Consider the following 14,727-nt stretch of genomic DNA (forward strand, 5'->3'; position numbering starts at 1 on the left):
AGTATACAGGGGACATCATACTGTGTATGGGTAGTTAAACATTCATCACACAGTATAATACTGCCCTTCCCTTACACTAAGCGCCAGGAGATGGAAGCTGAAAAGTGTAAGCAATCACTACTCTACTCCAGGCACTTATAGTCTCTGCAGTGAGAGAAATGAGGAGAGCAGACTGTCAGTCAATACATGTCTGACACTGAGAAATCTGGTCTGGGCTATTTTTAGGGCGTTTTCTTTTCTCCTGTGTGATGCTGCCTGCTTATGATTGGTCAATGTATACAGGTGAAGAAGTACATGTCCCCAGAGAAAGATCTCTGGTAATGCCCCATTGGCTTAACATAAATTAGAAATGTCATGAAACAGCACTCCACTGCCTCCAATTGTCAGGGAGATTGGGAAGGAAGATTGACTGAAGATTGATGGACGAGGCGGCTTTCGCTTCTAGCCTGGTGATTGGATGCTTTCTGAGTTAATGTATAGTTAATGTATAGTATATACACACCTGATTCCAACATCTGGGTAGATATATATATATATTTCGGTATGCTCACTGCCAAGCTCCACAATAACCCAAGAAAAACTAGCTGCCACTACCAATCGTTTATACAGGCCGATTGGACGCCCATTACTGGTAACGTTTGGCCTCACAAGGCTTCAGGTATACATTTTATAGAGCAAGAGGAATGAAGCTATTACATGATATATATTTAAGCAAATAATTAGGCAGTGCTTCTAAAAATATATGTGGTCATATGAATGGTAGAGCTCTTGCGAGGAGGGTCACTCCGTTTGGAACATGGTACAGTACTTACAGCACGCTGAATCTCCCAGAACTGAACCCTGGCTCTGGGCCATGATCCACTTTTTACCAGGTACCAGCTGCTCCCACCTACCTCGCCAGAGGAGTTCAGCTGGTGGCGGCTCAGGTACTAAAATTGATGATGTTGCTGATTTTAAAGATATCTTCACCCCTGGAGGTCCCAGGCAGAAGACATTAACACCATATTTCCAAAGAAGAAAACAGGTGATTGTAGACATGTGTGTGACATGTAGTGGTACGGCTCGATGACATCTGCTAATGCCGACCACAGAAAACAACAGCCAAGAAGAAAGAACGGAGGTTTCCACTAACCTGGTGATATAGACAGACGGCGCTCCTCCACCACAACATCCGAGTACAGATCCCGGTGTCCTTCTAGATAATCCCACTCCTCCATGGAGAAATACACAGCGACATCCTGACACCGGAGAGGAACCTGACAACCAACGAGACCAACATCATCCAGAATCCTCCACTGTACACTGTATAATCTCCCAGCAGTCTCCTCTAATCACCCAGAATCCTCTGGTGTACACTGTATAATCTCCCAGCAGTCTCCTCTCATCACCCAGAATCCTCCAGTGTACACTGTATAATCTCCCAGCAGTCTCCTCATCACCCAGAATCCTCCACTGTACACTGTATAATCTCCCAGCAGTCACCTCTCATCACCCAGAATCCTCTGGTGTACACTGTATAATCTCCCAGCAGTCTCCTCTCATCTCCCAGAATCCTCCAGTGTACACTGTATAATCTCCCAGCAGTATCCTCTCATCACCCAGAATCCTCCAGTGTACACTGTATAATCTCCCAGCGGTCTCCTCTCTTCATCCCCCAGAATCCTCCAGTGTACACTGTATAATCTCCCAGCAGTCTCCTCTCATCACCCAGAATCCTCCAGTGTACACTGTATAATCTCCCAGCAGTCTCCTCTCATCCCCCAGAATCCTCCAGTGTACACTGTATAATCTCCCAGCAGTCTCCTCTCATCCCCCAGAATCCTCTGGTGTACACTGTATAATCTCCCAGCAGTCTCCTCTCATCCCCCAGAATCCTCCAGTGTACACTGTATAATCTCCCAGCAGTCTCCTCTCATCCCCCAGAATCCTCTGGTGTACACTGTATAATCTCCCAGCAGTCACCTCTCCGGTCAGCAGCTCGGTGATCTTGTTGGTGAGGTGGAGGATCTTCTCAGGTGTCGGGGAGTGCGGGGCTTCTGTGTTGCGGCTCTGGATCTCGCTCCGTCCTCCACACAGATGGGGGGTCACACACTCCCCAGACGTCGTCTTCACCACCATTTGCTCCTGTATACAGTGAGAGACGGTGATCACCACATAGATTATAATAATCCTCCATCTTTTCAGTCATTCCTGTTATAGTGATAGAGATAAGTGTGATCTCTCGGGAGATTCTCACCTTTCCCTTTAACAAGTCGATCATCTCCAGGGTGAGGAGCCATATCCGTGCAGCCATGTTGCTTTTGTCCTCGTCTACCCTTATGGGGTCATTTTTCCTCCTGACGTCCTGGTACTGATCCTTCTGCCCCTCCATGTATTCCCACTCTTCCATGGAGAAATAGATAGCGACATCCTGACACCTGATAGGAACCTGAGAGACATATACCGACATTACCCAGAATCCTCCAGTGTATACTGTAGAATTTCCCAGCATTCCCTGAAGTCACCTCTCCGGTCAGCAGCTCCGTCATCTCTCTGGTGAGGTCTAGAATCTTCTTCTCAGGCATCGGGGGGTGCGGGGCGTCTGTGATGGGGCGCTCAATACTGCTCCGCCCTCCGGATACGTGGAAATGAATGATGAGGGCCGCACAGTCACCTGTCGTCTTCTCCACTATTGTGTAATCCTGTGTAAGGAGAGGTGCTGGTGAGTATTAGGCCTCCTTCACACCTGCCTGTCTCCAGTGTGTGGAGGCCATTGTCACACCTGCCTGTCTCCAGCGTGTGGAGGCCATTGTCACACCTGCCTGTCTCCAGTGTGTGGAGGCCATTGTCACACCTGCCTGTCTCCAGTGTGTGGAGGCCATTGTCACACCTGCCTGTCTCCAGTGTGTGGAGGCCATTGTCACACCTGCCTGTCTCCAGTGTGTGGAGGCCATTGTCACACCTGCCTGTCTCCAGTGTGTGGAGGCCATTGTCACACCTGCCTGTCTCCAGTGTGTGGAGGCCATTGTCACACCTACCAGTGACACGGTCACACGTATACTAAGTGAAGTCAATAGAGATCTTCACACCTCCATGTTTACACAAAGTCACGTATAGGGAGAGAGGCCATACCAGCCCTATAGGACAACACACAGGAAGGAATGCCTTATTACTAGGGAAAGGGGGAAGTGATGACCTCTGACAATAATCTGCAGCTCACCCTCACTGCCCTCACCGACCCTATACAGGTTCCGCACCTGTTGCTGAGCTGGATACCTGGGGCCCTGTTTTATCTAGGCAAAAGGGCCCTAAGTAAGGATGGCGGGTATGAGCACTAGTCAACATCACTAACACTAAAGGAAGACACAAGGAAACAATACAGGGGAAACACAAATGCTATCACCTGAGCCCAGGTAGATGGCAAAATGCAATACTTATCTGACCAGCAACAACTACAGAAGTCTCTGGAGAAACAGGAGACAACTACTATAGACCACAACAAGGAGCAAACTATAAGCTGCACCCAAACCAACCCAAGGTGAGGATAATAAAGGAAGTCAGAGGATAGCAACTGAGAGGCAAGAAGAAAGTTCTCCAGGGTCCTAGAGTAAACTGGCTGCAGAAACAGAGAACTGTCAGATAACACCACGTGCTGCCAATCTCTGGGATTTTCTAATACTCGCTGCCACTGGACGGTCAGCCGGCTGTGATACCTCCGTAACACAAATGGACCATGTGAAATGTGAAACACCTGCGTGTCTGGGTGATTTTCACTGAGATAAGATGATTTTTTTTTTCACTGTAACTAGAGTTTCTCCAAGTCTCTCTGGGGTGCATCAGTGTCCAATAGATGAATCTTACTGCCTCCTTGTCCTGCTCAGGCCCAATCCCCATATCCAGGGGTAGGCGGGAAAGGTAGGATGGTTTTCAGCCCCCCCCCCTCTTCAGACTAGGGAAGGAGGCACTAAAGGGGGTGATTGTCATTATTTCGAGAGCACAGGACTCATGTATGGACTCAGGAAATGTCAGCAAAGATCATCAAGAGGCAGAGACACATCCAGACTGCAGATGGCAACTGAGCTAATGTAATTAATGCTCTACACAGAATAATACAGAGGAACAATCATGAATAATCAATGGTATATAGGCATTAGAACTACTTTATAGTCATAGAATCTTATACAATAACAGAAATATGCATCAACATTACCATTTGTTGTAGCATTCCTTTTCTCATCGGAGGGACTCGATTAGTGAGAAGGAAAAACAATCCGGCCTCTACATCACAGGAGCGGTGCATCCACTTTAGCATCCTGGAATTGTCCCCATCTCATTAAGCGAGTCCGGTCTTTTTAGAAGAAAGTTTGCACGTCGTGTGCAGAGTGGTGAATTGGTGACCAGCATGTGACAGCTGAGTCATGTTCATGTAACTTGACCACAAGTTGCTGTGGGCACCAGTAGCTTCCTGCACATTTTGCCAGTTGACCACTGGCCGACTACAGTTTCCTGGAGATATTGCAAGGAGCCGTGAATTTTACATGCCAGTTTCCTTACACCTGTTGTCAACTAACCACGAGTTTCCTGACTATTGAACTGTAAACGTTACTTCCTCATAATCGTGGTTTGTTCAAGATCTGCTAACACGTACGCTTTGGTCATGGTGAAAATGGGTCAGCTAGAAGACATCTCTCTCTGATACTGAATTATGGATAGATCAAATAATATCTGGGATCACAATATCGTTTGATTATGATCCCTATCTAATCACACTCATTCTTTCAGTCATATCACATTGGTATCACAATCGGTCCTTGATCCCAGGGATTATTTTCCATCATCAGTATTCCACTAGAGGAAGATCACTCAGAAAACACCATACCATGACCAATGTGAGACTGTGACCGGGGTTATCTATGACGGCCGGTATGTCTCGCCCCGGTTGTGCTCACTCCATGATAGAAAGTAAATCCACTCTAGGGTTAATCCTGTTTCCCTACAGGCTGAAGGAAGGGTTAAATGGAAACAGGAACGAGGGCAGGTGTGCCGGGTGTGAGGGAGTGAACAGAACTCCCTGAGCTCTCTGCTGGAGAGGCACATGTATATTGCTGTGGACTTTTTGTTTGGACATTAAAACCGTGTGCTGTGAACCTTAATGCCTGGATCCCGTGTCTTCTGCAGCGCAGCCGACCGTGCTACCTCACATATGGTGGAGAATCGGCGGGCATGACACCCGGTGAGGTGTAGTATCCATCCCTGGTGACCCAGCAGCACATGTCCTGGATCCGAGCGGCTATACTACAGCCCAAACCCGGCGACGCCATGGAGGACATACTAAGGCAGCAGCAACAGACTAATGCACAGCTACAAGAGGCTAATGCACAGCAGCAACAGACCAATGCACACCTGCTCCGGGCGTTGGAACGTCAGCAGCAATCCTTGCAAGCGCAGGACAAAAAGCACCAAGAACAGCTGGTTCAGGCCAATGCACGTCAGCAGCAAGCCTTGCAATTGCAGGAACAAAGACATCAAGAACAGATGGTTCTCCTGGCCAAGTCGATCCGTGCCGGACCGGCAGCAACAACCCCGGGACCGGGTGACGACGGCAGCGTCCGGAAAGCGGTGAGACAAGCGTTGCAAAAGATGACCCCGGGGGATGATGTGGAAGCGTTCCTGGCGGTGTTTGAGCGGGTGGCCGAGCGGGAAAAGCTGCCGACCACCCAGTGGGCTGAGGTATTGTCGCCCTATCTGACGGGGGAACCCCAAAAAGCGTACCTGGACCTCTGTACCGAGGACGCCATTGACTATGTGACCCTGAAAGCCGAAATACTGGCTCGGTTGGGGGTGAATACCTATGTACGGGCTCAGCGGTCAAATCAGTGGTTCTATGAGGAAGCCAAACCCGTACGCTCCCAGGCCTATGACTTGTTGCATCTTGTAAAAAAGTGGTTGCAGCCTGACACTCTGAGCCCGGCGCAAATGGTGGAAAGGGTAGTAGTGGATCGTTTTGTGCGCACTTTACCCGTCACCGTTCAACGGTGGGTAGGACAGGGTGACCCGAGTACCCTGGACCAATTAGTGTCCCTGGTAGAGCGGCATGTGGCTACGCAGGACTTGATACGGGACACTGAGACTTTGCGTACCGCCCGACGGTCCGGCCCCTCCAAGCCTAGGGCCAAGGACCCACCGCTGACAACGGTGCAGGAGTCCCCTACCGTCCCGTCTGAGGCCGCGGCCGCCATTCCTGAGGTCCGGAAGGTTCTGTACCCTAAACGACAACCCGTCAAGGGGGTTTCCGTCCCCATTAGATGTTGGCGATGCCAGCGGGTGGGACATATGGAAGCCCAGTGTCCACTCACCACGGAGCCCATGGATTGTGGGGTTACCCGGCGGGGTTCAATGTATGCTCAGGTGGTGTGTACCGCTGACCTGGTCTCCCCAGAGACGGAGCCCCACTTGTGCCAAATACAGGTGAATGGATGTCCGGTTACAGGATTGTTGGATTCCGGAAGCTTAGTGACCCTAGTGCGATCCACCTTGAGGGCTAAAGTAAAGGCCACAGGACGTACCGTGGGGGTGGTTTGCATACATGGGGACCGCCGTGACTATCCCACGGGGATTGTCACCATCACAGCACCTTGCGGTCAGGTGCAACATGAAGTGGGACTTCTTAACACTCTTCCTTATGACGTGATCCTAGGAAGGGATCTGCCCTATTTTTGGACTTTATGGAGGGGACCCCCTAAGTCCCCTCAGATATTGGTCAGTCCGGGACCTGAGCCCTACAATCCTGAATCCAGGACACCTGCCGTAGGGGTCACCATGATAGGGACAGAGTGTGAACCCGATAGGTCACCCCTAGAGGTATTGGCAGGAGAGGCTGAGACGGTCGAGCCCATCTCGGAGTTGGAGGCGTCCCCGGATACGTTCGGGACAGCCCAACTCCAGGACCCTACGTTAATACATGCCCGGAGTCGGGTGACAGTAGTTGACGGGGTGGCACAGCTGCCCGGTGCCCAGGTAAGGTACCCCCATTTCGCTCTTAAGCAGGATTTACTCTACCGGGTAGATGAAATACGGGGCGTGGGGGTAGAACAGTTGGTGGTGCCCCAGCTGCATCGCCGGTGGGTCCTCGACTTGGCTCATAAACACCTTATGAGTGGCCACCTAGGGGTCAAGAAAACGCAGGAGCGAATATTGCAAAGGTTCTATTGGCCCGGGGTCTTTGGAGAGGTAAAACGGTTCTGCGAAACCTGCCCGGAGTGTCAGATTACCGCACCCCTGACCCATTTTCGCAGTCCGTTGGTACCGTTACCCATTATAGAAGTCCCTTTTGAACGGATAGGGATGGATCTGGTGGGGCCCCTCGTAAAGTCCGCTCGAGGGCACCAACACATCCTAGTGATCGTTGACTATGCCACCCGGTATCCAGAGGCGATACCTCTCAGACATACTGCAGCAAAGCTTATAGCTCGGGAGTTGTTTGCTGTGTTCTGCCGGGTGGGGTTGCCCAAGGAGATCCTTACGGATCAGGGGACCCCATTCATGTCTAAAGTGACCAAAGAGCTATGCCGGCTACTCCAGATCAAGCAGTTGCGTACGTCTGTGTATCATCCTCAAACGGACGGTTTAGTCGAGCGTTTCAATAAAACCCTGAAAACCATGCTAAAAAGGGTGATTTCAAAAGACGGGAAAGACTGGGATATGATGCTTCCCTATTTGATGTTTGCCATACGAGAGGTGCCACAGGCATCCACGGGGTTTTCGCCTTTTGAATTGTTATACGGGCGACATCCCCGGGGATTGTTGGACCTGGCAAAGGAAACATGGGAGCAAGAGCCCACCCCCCATAAAAGTGTGATTGAACACATTTTGGGTATGCAGAACCGCATAAGCGCGGTCATGCCAATTGTGAAGGAGCATTTACAGGAGGCTCAGGCCGCGCAAAGCGGCCGCTACAATAGACATGCCACCGTGCGGACCTTTAAACCCGGGGATCGGGTGTTGGTATTAATCCCCACGGCGGAGAGTAAATTCCTGGCTCAGTGGCAAGGCCCCTACGAGATAAAGGAAAGAGAAGGGGTGGTTAACTATAAAGTATTGCAGCCCGGTAGGCGGAAACCTGAACAAATATACCATGTCAACCTATTAAAACCTTGGCAGGAACGGGAAAGCCTGATGGCTGTTTTTTCCCCACCTCCCTCCTCTTCGGGTCGTTCACATCCGGCTCCAGCGACCTCCGGAGAGGACGAACCGGAAGTAAGGATTGGAGAAGCCCTCACCAAGCAACAGAGGCGAGAAGCCAGACGGTTGGTTCAGCAGAACCCCGATGTCTTCTCCGAGCTGCCCGGTAGGACCAGTCTGATACGACATGATATTGTCACCGAGCCCCACCTGAAGGTACGCCTGAAGTCATACCGGGTACCGGAGGCTCGACGACAAGCCATATCGGAGGAAGTAAAGACAATGTTACGCCTGGGGGTCATCGAAAAATCCCGGAGTGAATGGGCTAGTCCGATTGTCCTAATACCAAAACCCGATGGCTCCTTAAGGTTCTGCAATGACTTTAGGAGATTGAACGAAATATCCAAGTTCGATCTCTACCCCATGCCCCGGGTGGATGAGCTGATTGATAGGCTGGGACAGGCGCGATATTTTACCACGCTCGACCTGACCAAGGGGTACTGGCAGGTGCCACTAACGGAGTCCGCCAAGGAGAAAACCGCTTTTGTTACGCCGGAGGGTCTCTTCCACTATGTTGTCTTGCCTTTTGGGTTACATGGCGCTCCGGCCACGTTCCAGAGGTTGATGGACTTAGTGCTGGAACCCCACCAGGCGTATGCATCAGCGTACCTGGATGACATCATTATTTACAGCTCCGATTGGCAGACCCACTTGGAACAGGTACAAGCGGTGGTGGACGCGCTTCGAACAGCCGGATTGACAGCCAATCCCAAGAAATGTGCATTGGGACTCACGGAAGCCCGCTATTTGGGCTACGTAATAGGCCAAGGAGTGATTAAGCCCCAAATTAACAAAGTGGAGGCGATCCGGAAGTGGCCTAGACCCCTGACCACGAAGCAGGTTAGGGCCTTCCTGGGTATCGTGGGGTACTACAGGAGGTTTGTAAAGGATTTTGCGGGACTATCAGCCCCCTTGACGGACCTTCTCAAAGGTAAGAAGTCCGTCATGGTGCGCTGGACTCCGCAGGCCGAGGACTCCTTCCGGGCCCTGAAGGGGGTCCTGTGCGGACAGCCCGTTCTTGTACACCCTGATTTCCGGAAGGAGTTCATAGTACAGACTGACGCCTCTGAAGTCGGCCTGGGGGCAGTGCTGTCTCAGGTGGTTCAGGGGGAGGAACACCCCGTCACCTTCTTAAGTAGGAAGCTCACCCCTCCCGAGCGGAATTATAGCGTAGTGGAGAAGGAGTGCCTGGCGATCAAGTGGGCCTTGGAGTCCCTACGCTATTACCTGCTGGGACGGCAGTTTCGCTTGGTGACGGATCACTCTCCACTGGTCTGGATGAGGTCCGCCAAGGAACGGAATGCCCGGGTTACCCGGTGGTTCCTTTCTCTGCAGAACTTCCGGTTTACGGTTGAACATAGGGCCGGTAGGTTGCAGGGCAACGCCGATGCCTTGTCCCGCGGCCCGTGTTTGATGGCGGGAGTTCAACCCCGCACGCTTGAACTGAGGGGGGGGGGTATGTGAGACTGTGACCGGGGTTATCTATGACGGCCGGTATGTCTCGCCCCGGTTGTGCTCACTCCATGATAGAAAGTAAATCCACTCTAGGGTTACTCCTGTTTCCCTACAGGCTGAAGGAAGGGTTAAATGGAAACAGGAACGAGGGCAGGTGTGCCGGGTGTGAGGGAGTGAACAGAACTCCCTGAGCTCTCTGCTGGAGAGGCACATGTATATTGCTGTGGACTTTTTGTTTGGACATTAAAACCGTGTGCTGTGAACCTTAATGCCTGGATCCCGTGTCTTCTGCAGCGCAGCCGACCGTGCTACCTCACACCAAGAAGTAACGCTTTTAATAGGACACCATCATTGACTTTGCCACAAATTTGGATTTTTTTTGGTGTATTTGGATAAACAATGAATCACAAATATAATCACTTTCACTACTATGTATATTAAAACTAAAAGCAATATTATCTGAAAAGCTCCCTTGAATGTCATGTGTTTTGGCATTTGCTCGATATTCAGAGGAATCATTACACATTAAATTTCCCGACATGTTACTACAAGTTTCACTATTCCCATTTATGAACATATTGGCATAAGCCCATAACATATCATGAATTGTCCTTTCCACTAAGCTGGGTTTAAAAGCATCTACAGTATTTATAGCTGTCCCACAACTTATTTTTATATTCCCCATAGGGAGGAATCCCAGGTTAGTCAGTCCAGTCTTATTTCTTGGTACCCAAATTCCTCCCTTAAAAGCCAGATAAGGGATACTGGTGGCTGTAACCGGAGAATGTGTACAGATCCAGCAATCTGTGTGTTGGCTACTGTTCAGCGCATCAGTTAAAATGTGATGGTGCATCAGAAATTTATTCGCCATAGGTTCCTCCTGATGTAGACTTGTCCATCCAACGACCAAAGAGGCGAACATCAAACACAGGAATTTCTCCATCTCATCACTATTGAGCTCTTCCCAGTAACCAATACCATGGATTCCGCTTATTTACAACACCATCTGCAAATAAAGATACACTATTATTCTCGTAAAAGGACATTTTTGTGTACTCACCGTAAAATGTCTTTCTTGGAGCCTTTCATTGGGGGACACAGACCGTGGGTTATATGTTTTCTCCAGGGGAGGCTTGACACTAAATTTAAAAAAGAGTTAGCTCCTCCTCCCACAGCATATAACCCAGCTAGGCGGGGACTAGCTCAGTTTGGTGTAAAGCAGTAGGAAAAGGATAACATAAACCACAAGGGTGGGAGCTGTGTCCCCCAATGAAAGGCTCCAAGAAAGACATTTTACGGTGAGTACACAAAAATGTCCTTTCCTTTCTCGCCTTTTCATTGGGGGACACAGACAGTGGGACGTCCCAAAGCAGTCCCTGGGTGGGAACTGAACTAATAACAGTGTATAACATCAGACTAAGAGCTGACTAACAACTGCAACTGCAGTGAACTCATATCAACACTGTCAAGAACCGAGCAGTGGCCACTTATAAATGGGCCACTGCCGCCTGAAGGACTTGTCTTCCAAGAGCAGCATCCGCGGAGGCATGCATATGCACTCTGTAGAATTTTGTGAACGTGTGCACACTGGACCAGGTAGCGGCCTTGCAAAGTTGGGCCGCCGAGGCCTGATGGCGGATAGCCCAGGAGGCACCCACTGCTCGTGTAGAGTGGGCCCGCACAGATTGAGGGCGAATGGCACCTCGTGCTTTGTATGCCTCACAGATGGCGGTCCTGATCAATCGAGAAATCGTGGATTTAGACGCCGGGTCGCCCTTCTTGTGTCCTACTGGGAGGACACAAAGGGCATCGGACTTGCGCAACGCCGCTGTTCTGGAGATGTAGATCCGCAGAGCCCTGACAAGGTCGAGATTGTGAAAGGCTTTCTCAAAGGAGTGGACTGGGGCCGGGCAGAATGACAGCAACACAATGTCCTCGTTCAGGTGGAAAGAGGATACGACCTTCAGAAGGAAGGCGGGGGAAGGCCGAAGGACCACCTTATCATGATGGAATATCAAGTAAGGTGAACGACAGGAAAGAGCTGCCAGTTCGGACACTCGCCTGATAGAGGTGATAGCGACCAAAAAGGCAACTTTCCAAGACAGTCGCTGGAGAGCGAGCTTTCTCTCAGAGGTTCGAAAGGAGGAAGTTGAAGGACTCCCAGAACCAGATTCAGATCCCAGGGATCTAAGGGGTGGCGATAAGGAGGGACCAAATGCGCTACCCCTTGAAGAAAGGTACGGACCTGAGGGCGAGAAGCCAGCTGCTTCTGGAAAAAAATCGACAAGGCAGAAACTTGTCCTTTAAGGGTACTGAGAGCAAGACCCGAGTCCAGACCGTCTTGCAGAAAGACAAGAACATTAGGGATTGAAAAGGTCAGGGGTGACCGATTATGACGGTCACACCAGGAAAGATAGGTCTTCCAGGTCCTGTGGTAAATGCTGGCGGAGGAAGGCTTCCGAGCATTAAGCATTGTATGAACTACCCTGGAAGAAAAACCCGATTTGGCTAGAATCAGGGATTCAAGTGCCACACCGTCAAATGCAGCTGTGCTGTATTCTGGTGGAATATTGGCCCTTGCGACAGAAGATCAGGGCGGTCGGGAAGACGCCAGGGAGTGTCGCTGAGAAGTTGGAGGAGCTCTGAGTACCAGGCTCTCCTGGGCCAGTCTGAGGCCACGAGGATCACCGGAATTCCCTCCGCTTTGATTTTCTTGATTACTCTAACGGAGGGAAGAGGTAGGGTAGGCGGAACTGCGACCATGGAAAGACTAGAGCGTTGGAGCCGAGCGCTAGTGGGTCTCTCGACCGAGATATGAAGGGACGTATCTTGGCATTCATTCGAGACGCCATGAGGTCCACATCCGGGAGTCCCCAACATAGAGTGATCTGATGGAACACTTCGTCGTGGAGGGACCATTCTCCTGCCGCTAGACCCTGCCTGCTGAGAAAGTCTGCGGCCCAGTTGTCTACCCCTGGGATATGGACAGCTGAAATGATGGGGATGTGCTTCTCTGCCCAAAGAAGAATCCTGGATACCTCCTTCATCGCTGCCTTGCTGAGAGTTCCTCCCTGACGGTTGATGTAAGCCACGGCCGTGGCATTGTCTGACTGGATCCGAACAGGGAGGCCCAGTAATAAGGGTTGAAGATTCTGAAGGGCCAGAAATATGGCTCTGATCTCCAGAACATTGATGTGCAGAGAGCGCTCGGAAGGAGACCAGCGTCCCTGAACAGTGTGGTGGAGAAACACCGCCCCCCAGGCTATCAGGCTGGCATCCGTCGTGACTACCTGCCAGTGGACCGGGCGGAAGGACTTCCCTTGAAATAGGAATGAGGCTTGAGTCCACCAGACGAGGGAGCTGAGCGCAGACCGAGACAGGCGGACTGATCGGTCCAGGGAAGCTGGATTCTTGTCCCAGGAGGATAGAAGATCGAGTTGTACAGGGCGCAGATGGAATTGGGCAAAGGACACGGCTTCTATGACCGCCACCATCTTGCCTAACACTCTCATTCCATTCCGAAGGGATGTGTGGCGGCGAGAGCGGAGGGATTGGGCAGCCCGGATCAGGGAAGACCTCTTGTCCTCTGGAAGGAAAACCCGGGACTGAGCCGTGTCTATCAGCATACCTAAAAAGGTGATGCGCTGATGAGGAATGAGGGATGACTTGTTGAAATTGACAAGCCACCCTAGCCTTGACAGCGTGTCTAGGCAAATCTGAACGCTTTCTGAGCAAATGTGAGGAGAGCTCCCTTTGACAAGAAGGTCGTCCAAATAGGGAACGACCAGGATTCCTCTGGGGTGTAAAATGGACATGACGGCCGCCATGACCTTTGTGAAGACCCGAGGTGCAGTGGCCAGCCCAAAGGGGAGGGCCCTGAATTGGAAATGACGGTGTCCTACGGCAAAGCGAAGGAACCGTTGATGAGAGACACATATGGGAATGTGTAAGTAAGCATCTTGAACGTCTATGGAAGCTAGGAATTCTCCAGGTTCCATGGCGGCTAGCACTGCTCTCAAAGATTCCATTCGGAAAGTTCGAATCCGTACGAATTTGTTCAGCCGTTTGAGGTCCAAGATAGGGCGGACAGAGCCATCTTTTTTGGGAACGACAAAAAGGTTTGAGTAGAAACCTTTGCCGCGCTGTTCCAGGGGCACTGGAATGATAACGTTTGCTTTTTGTAAAGAACCTATGGCCTGAAATAAGGCCCGGTTTTGCGTTTCGGACTTTGGGAGACGAGAACGCAGAAACCTGTTGATTACTGTTGATCACCTGAGGTGACGATTTCTCGAACCCAGGCATCGTGAGTGTGGTTCAGCCAGATATCACGAAAAAACAGAAGCCGCCCTCCCACCGTAGTCGGATCTGCGGGATACCTGCCGTCATGCTGAGGGGGGCCTGTACAGAGCGAGGTCCTTTGGATTTAGGCTGCTTGGAGTGGGAACGCCAAGAAGAGCCTCTTTAGGGACCGGATCCTCCTTCTGAGCGTTGGGACCTTGGGCCGATGGCTTTTGGGGGGCAGGCCGAAAGGACTGCCTGCGCCAAGAAGATTTTTTGAAATTTCTGGCTACAGGCCGCTTTTGTGGTAGAATGGTACTTTTGCCACCCGTCGCCTTAGATATGAGCTTGTCCAGGGATTCACCAAATAGACGAAGACCCTGGAAGGGAAGTGTGGACAGGGACTTCTTGGAGGCACTGTCCGTATTCCAGATTTTTAGCCACAGAACCCTGCGGGCGAAGACAGCATAGGCTGCAGTTAGGGCCGACCAGCTGGCTGCATCTAGAGAGCCGTGAAGAAGATAATTAGAGGCGAGAGAGAACAAATCAAGAATCTCAAGAGCCTCCGGAGGAATATTGCAAGGGCGAAGCAACTTGCGCAGATTCCTACTCCACACGCTCATAGCTCTTGCCACCCATGTCATGGCAAACAGGGGGCGCAGAGAGGAGCCCGAAGCCTGAAAAATAGATTTGACCGCAGCATCAACTGCGCGGTCGGACGAGTCCTTAAGAGACGCGTTGTCTGAAACAGACATAACCGTGTGTTTAGCCAGT

The 14,727-nt window shown here is 51.0% G+C and overlaps 2 protein-coding genes across 2 annotated transcripts in view; both read right to left on the minus strand.

The window, feature by feature from the left end:
* The window catches only part of LOC142297119 (uncharacterized), a 210,761-nt gene that overhangs the window by 16,445 nt on the left and 179,589 nt on the right, over positions 1-14,727 (minus strand). The window lies entirely within an intron of this gene.
* Positions 1-14,727, minus strand: part of LOC142297117 (uncharacterized) — a 66,705-nt gene that overhangs the window by 7,170 nt on the left and 44,808 nt on the right. Inside the window, exons 5-8 of the mRNA XM_075341385.1 lie at positions 2,505-2,681; positions 2,237-2,428; positions 1,963-2,124; positions 1,133-1,256 (exon numbers count right to left, since the gene is read on the minus strand). Coding sequence (XP_075197500.1) covers positions 1,133-1,256; positions 1,963-2,124; positions 2,237-2,428; positions 2,505-2,681 — 655 coding nt within the window. The remainder of the gene's footprint in view (positions 1-1,132; positions 1,257-1,962; positions 2,125-2,236; positions 2,429-2,504; positions 2,682-14,727) is intronic.

Source organism: Anomaloglossus baeobatrachus, chromosome 3 (assembly GCF_048569485.1).
Source record: "Anomaloglossus baeobatrachus isolate aAnoBae1 chromosome 3, aAnoBae1.hap1, whole genome shotgun sequence".
Taxonomy (NCBI): Eukaryota; Metazoa; Chordata; class Amphibia; order Anura; family Aromobatidae; genus Anomaloglossus; species Anomaloglossus baeobatrachus.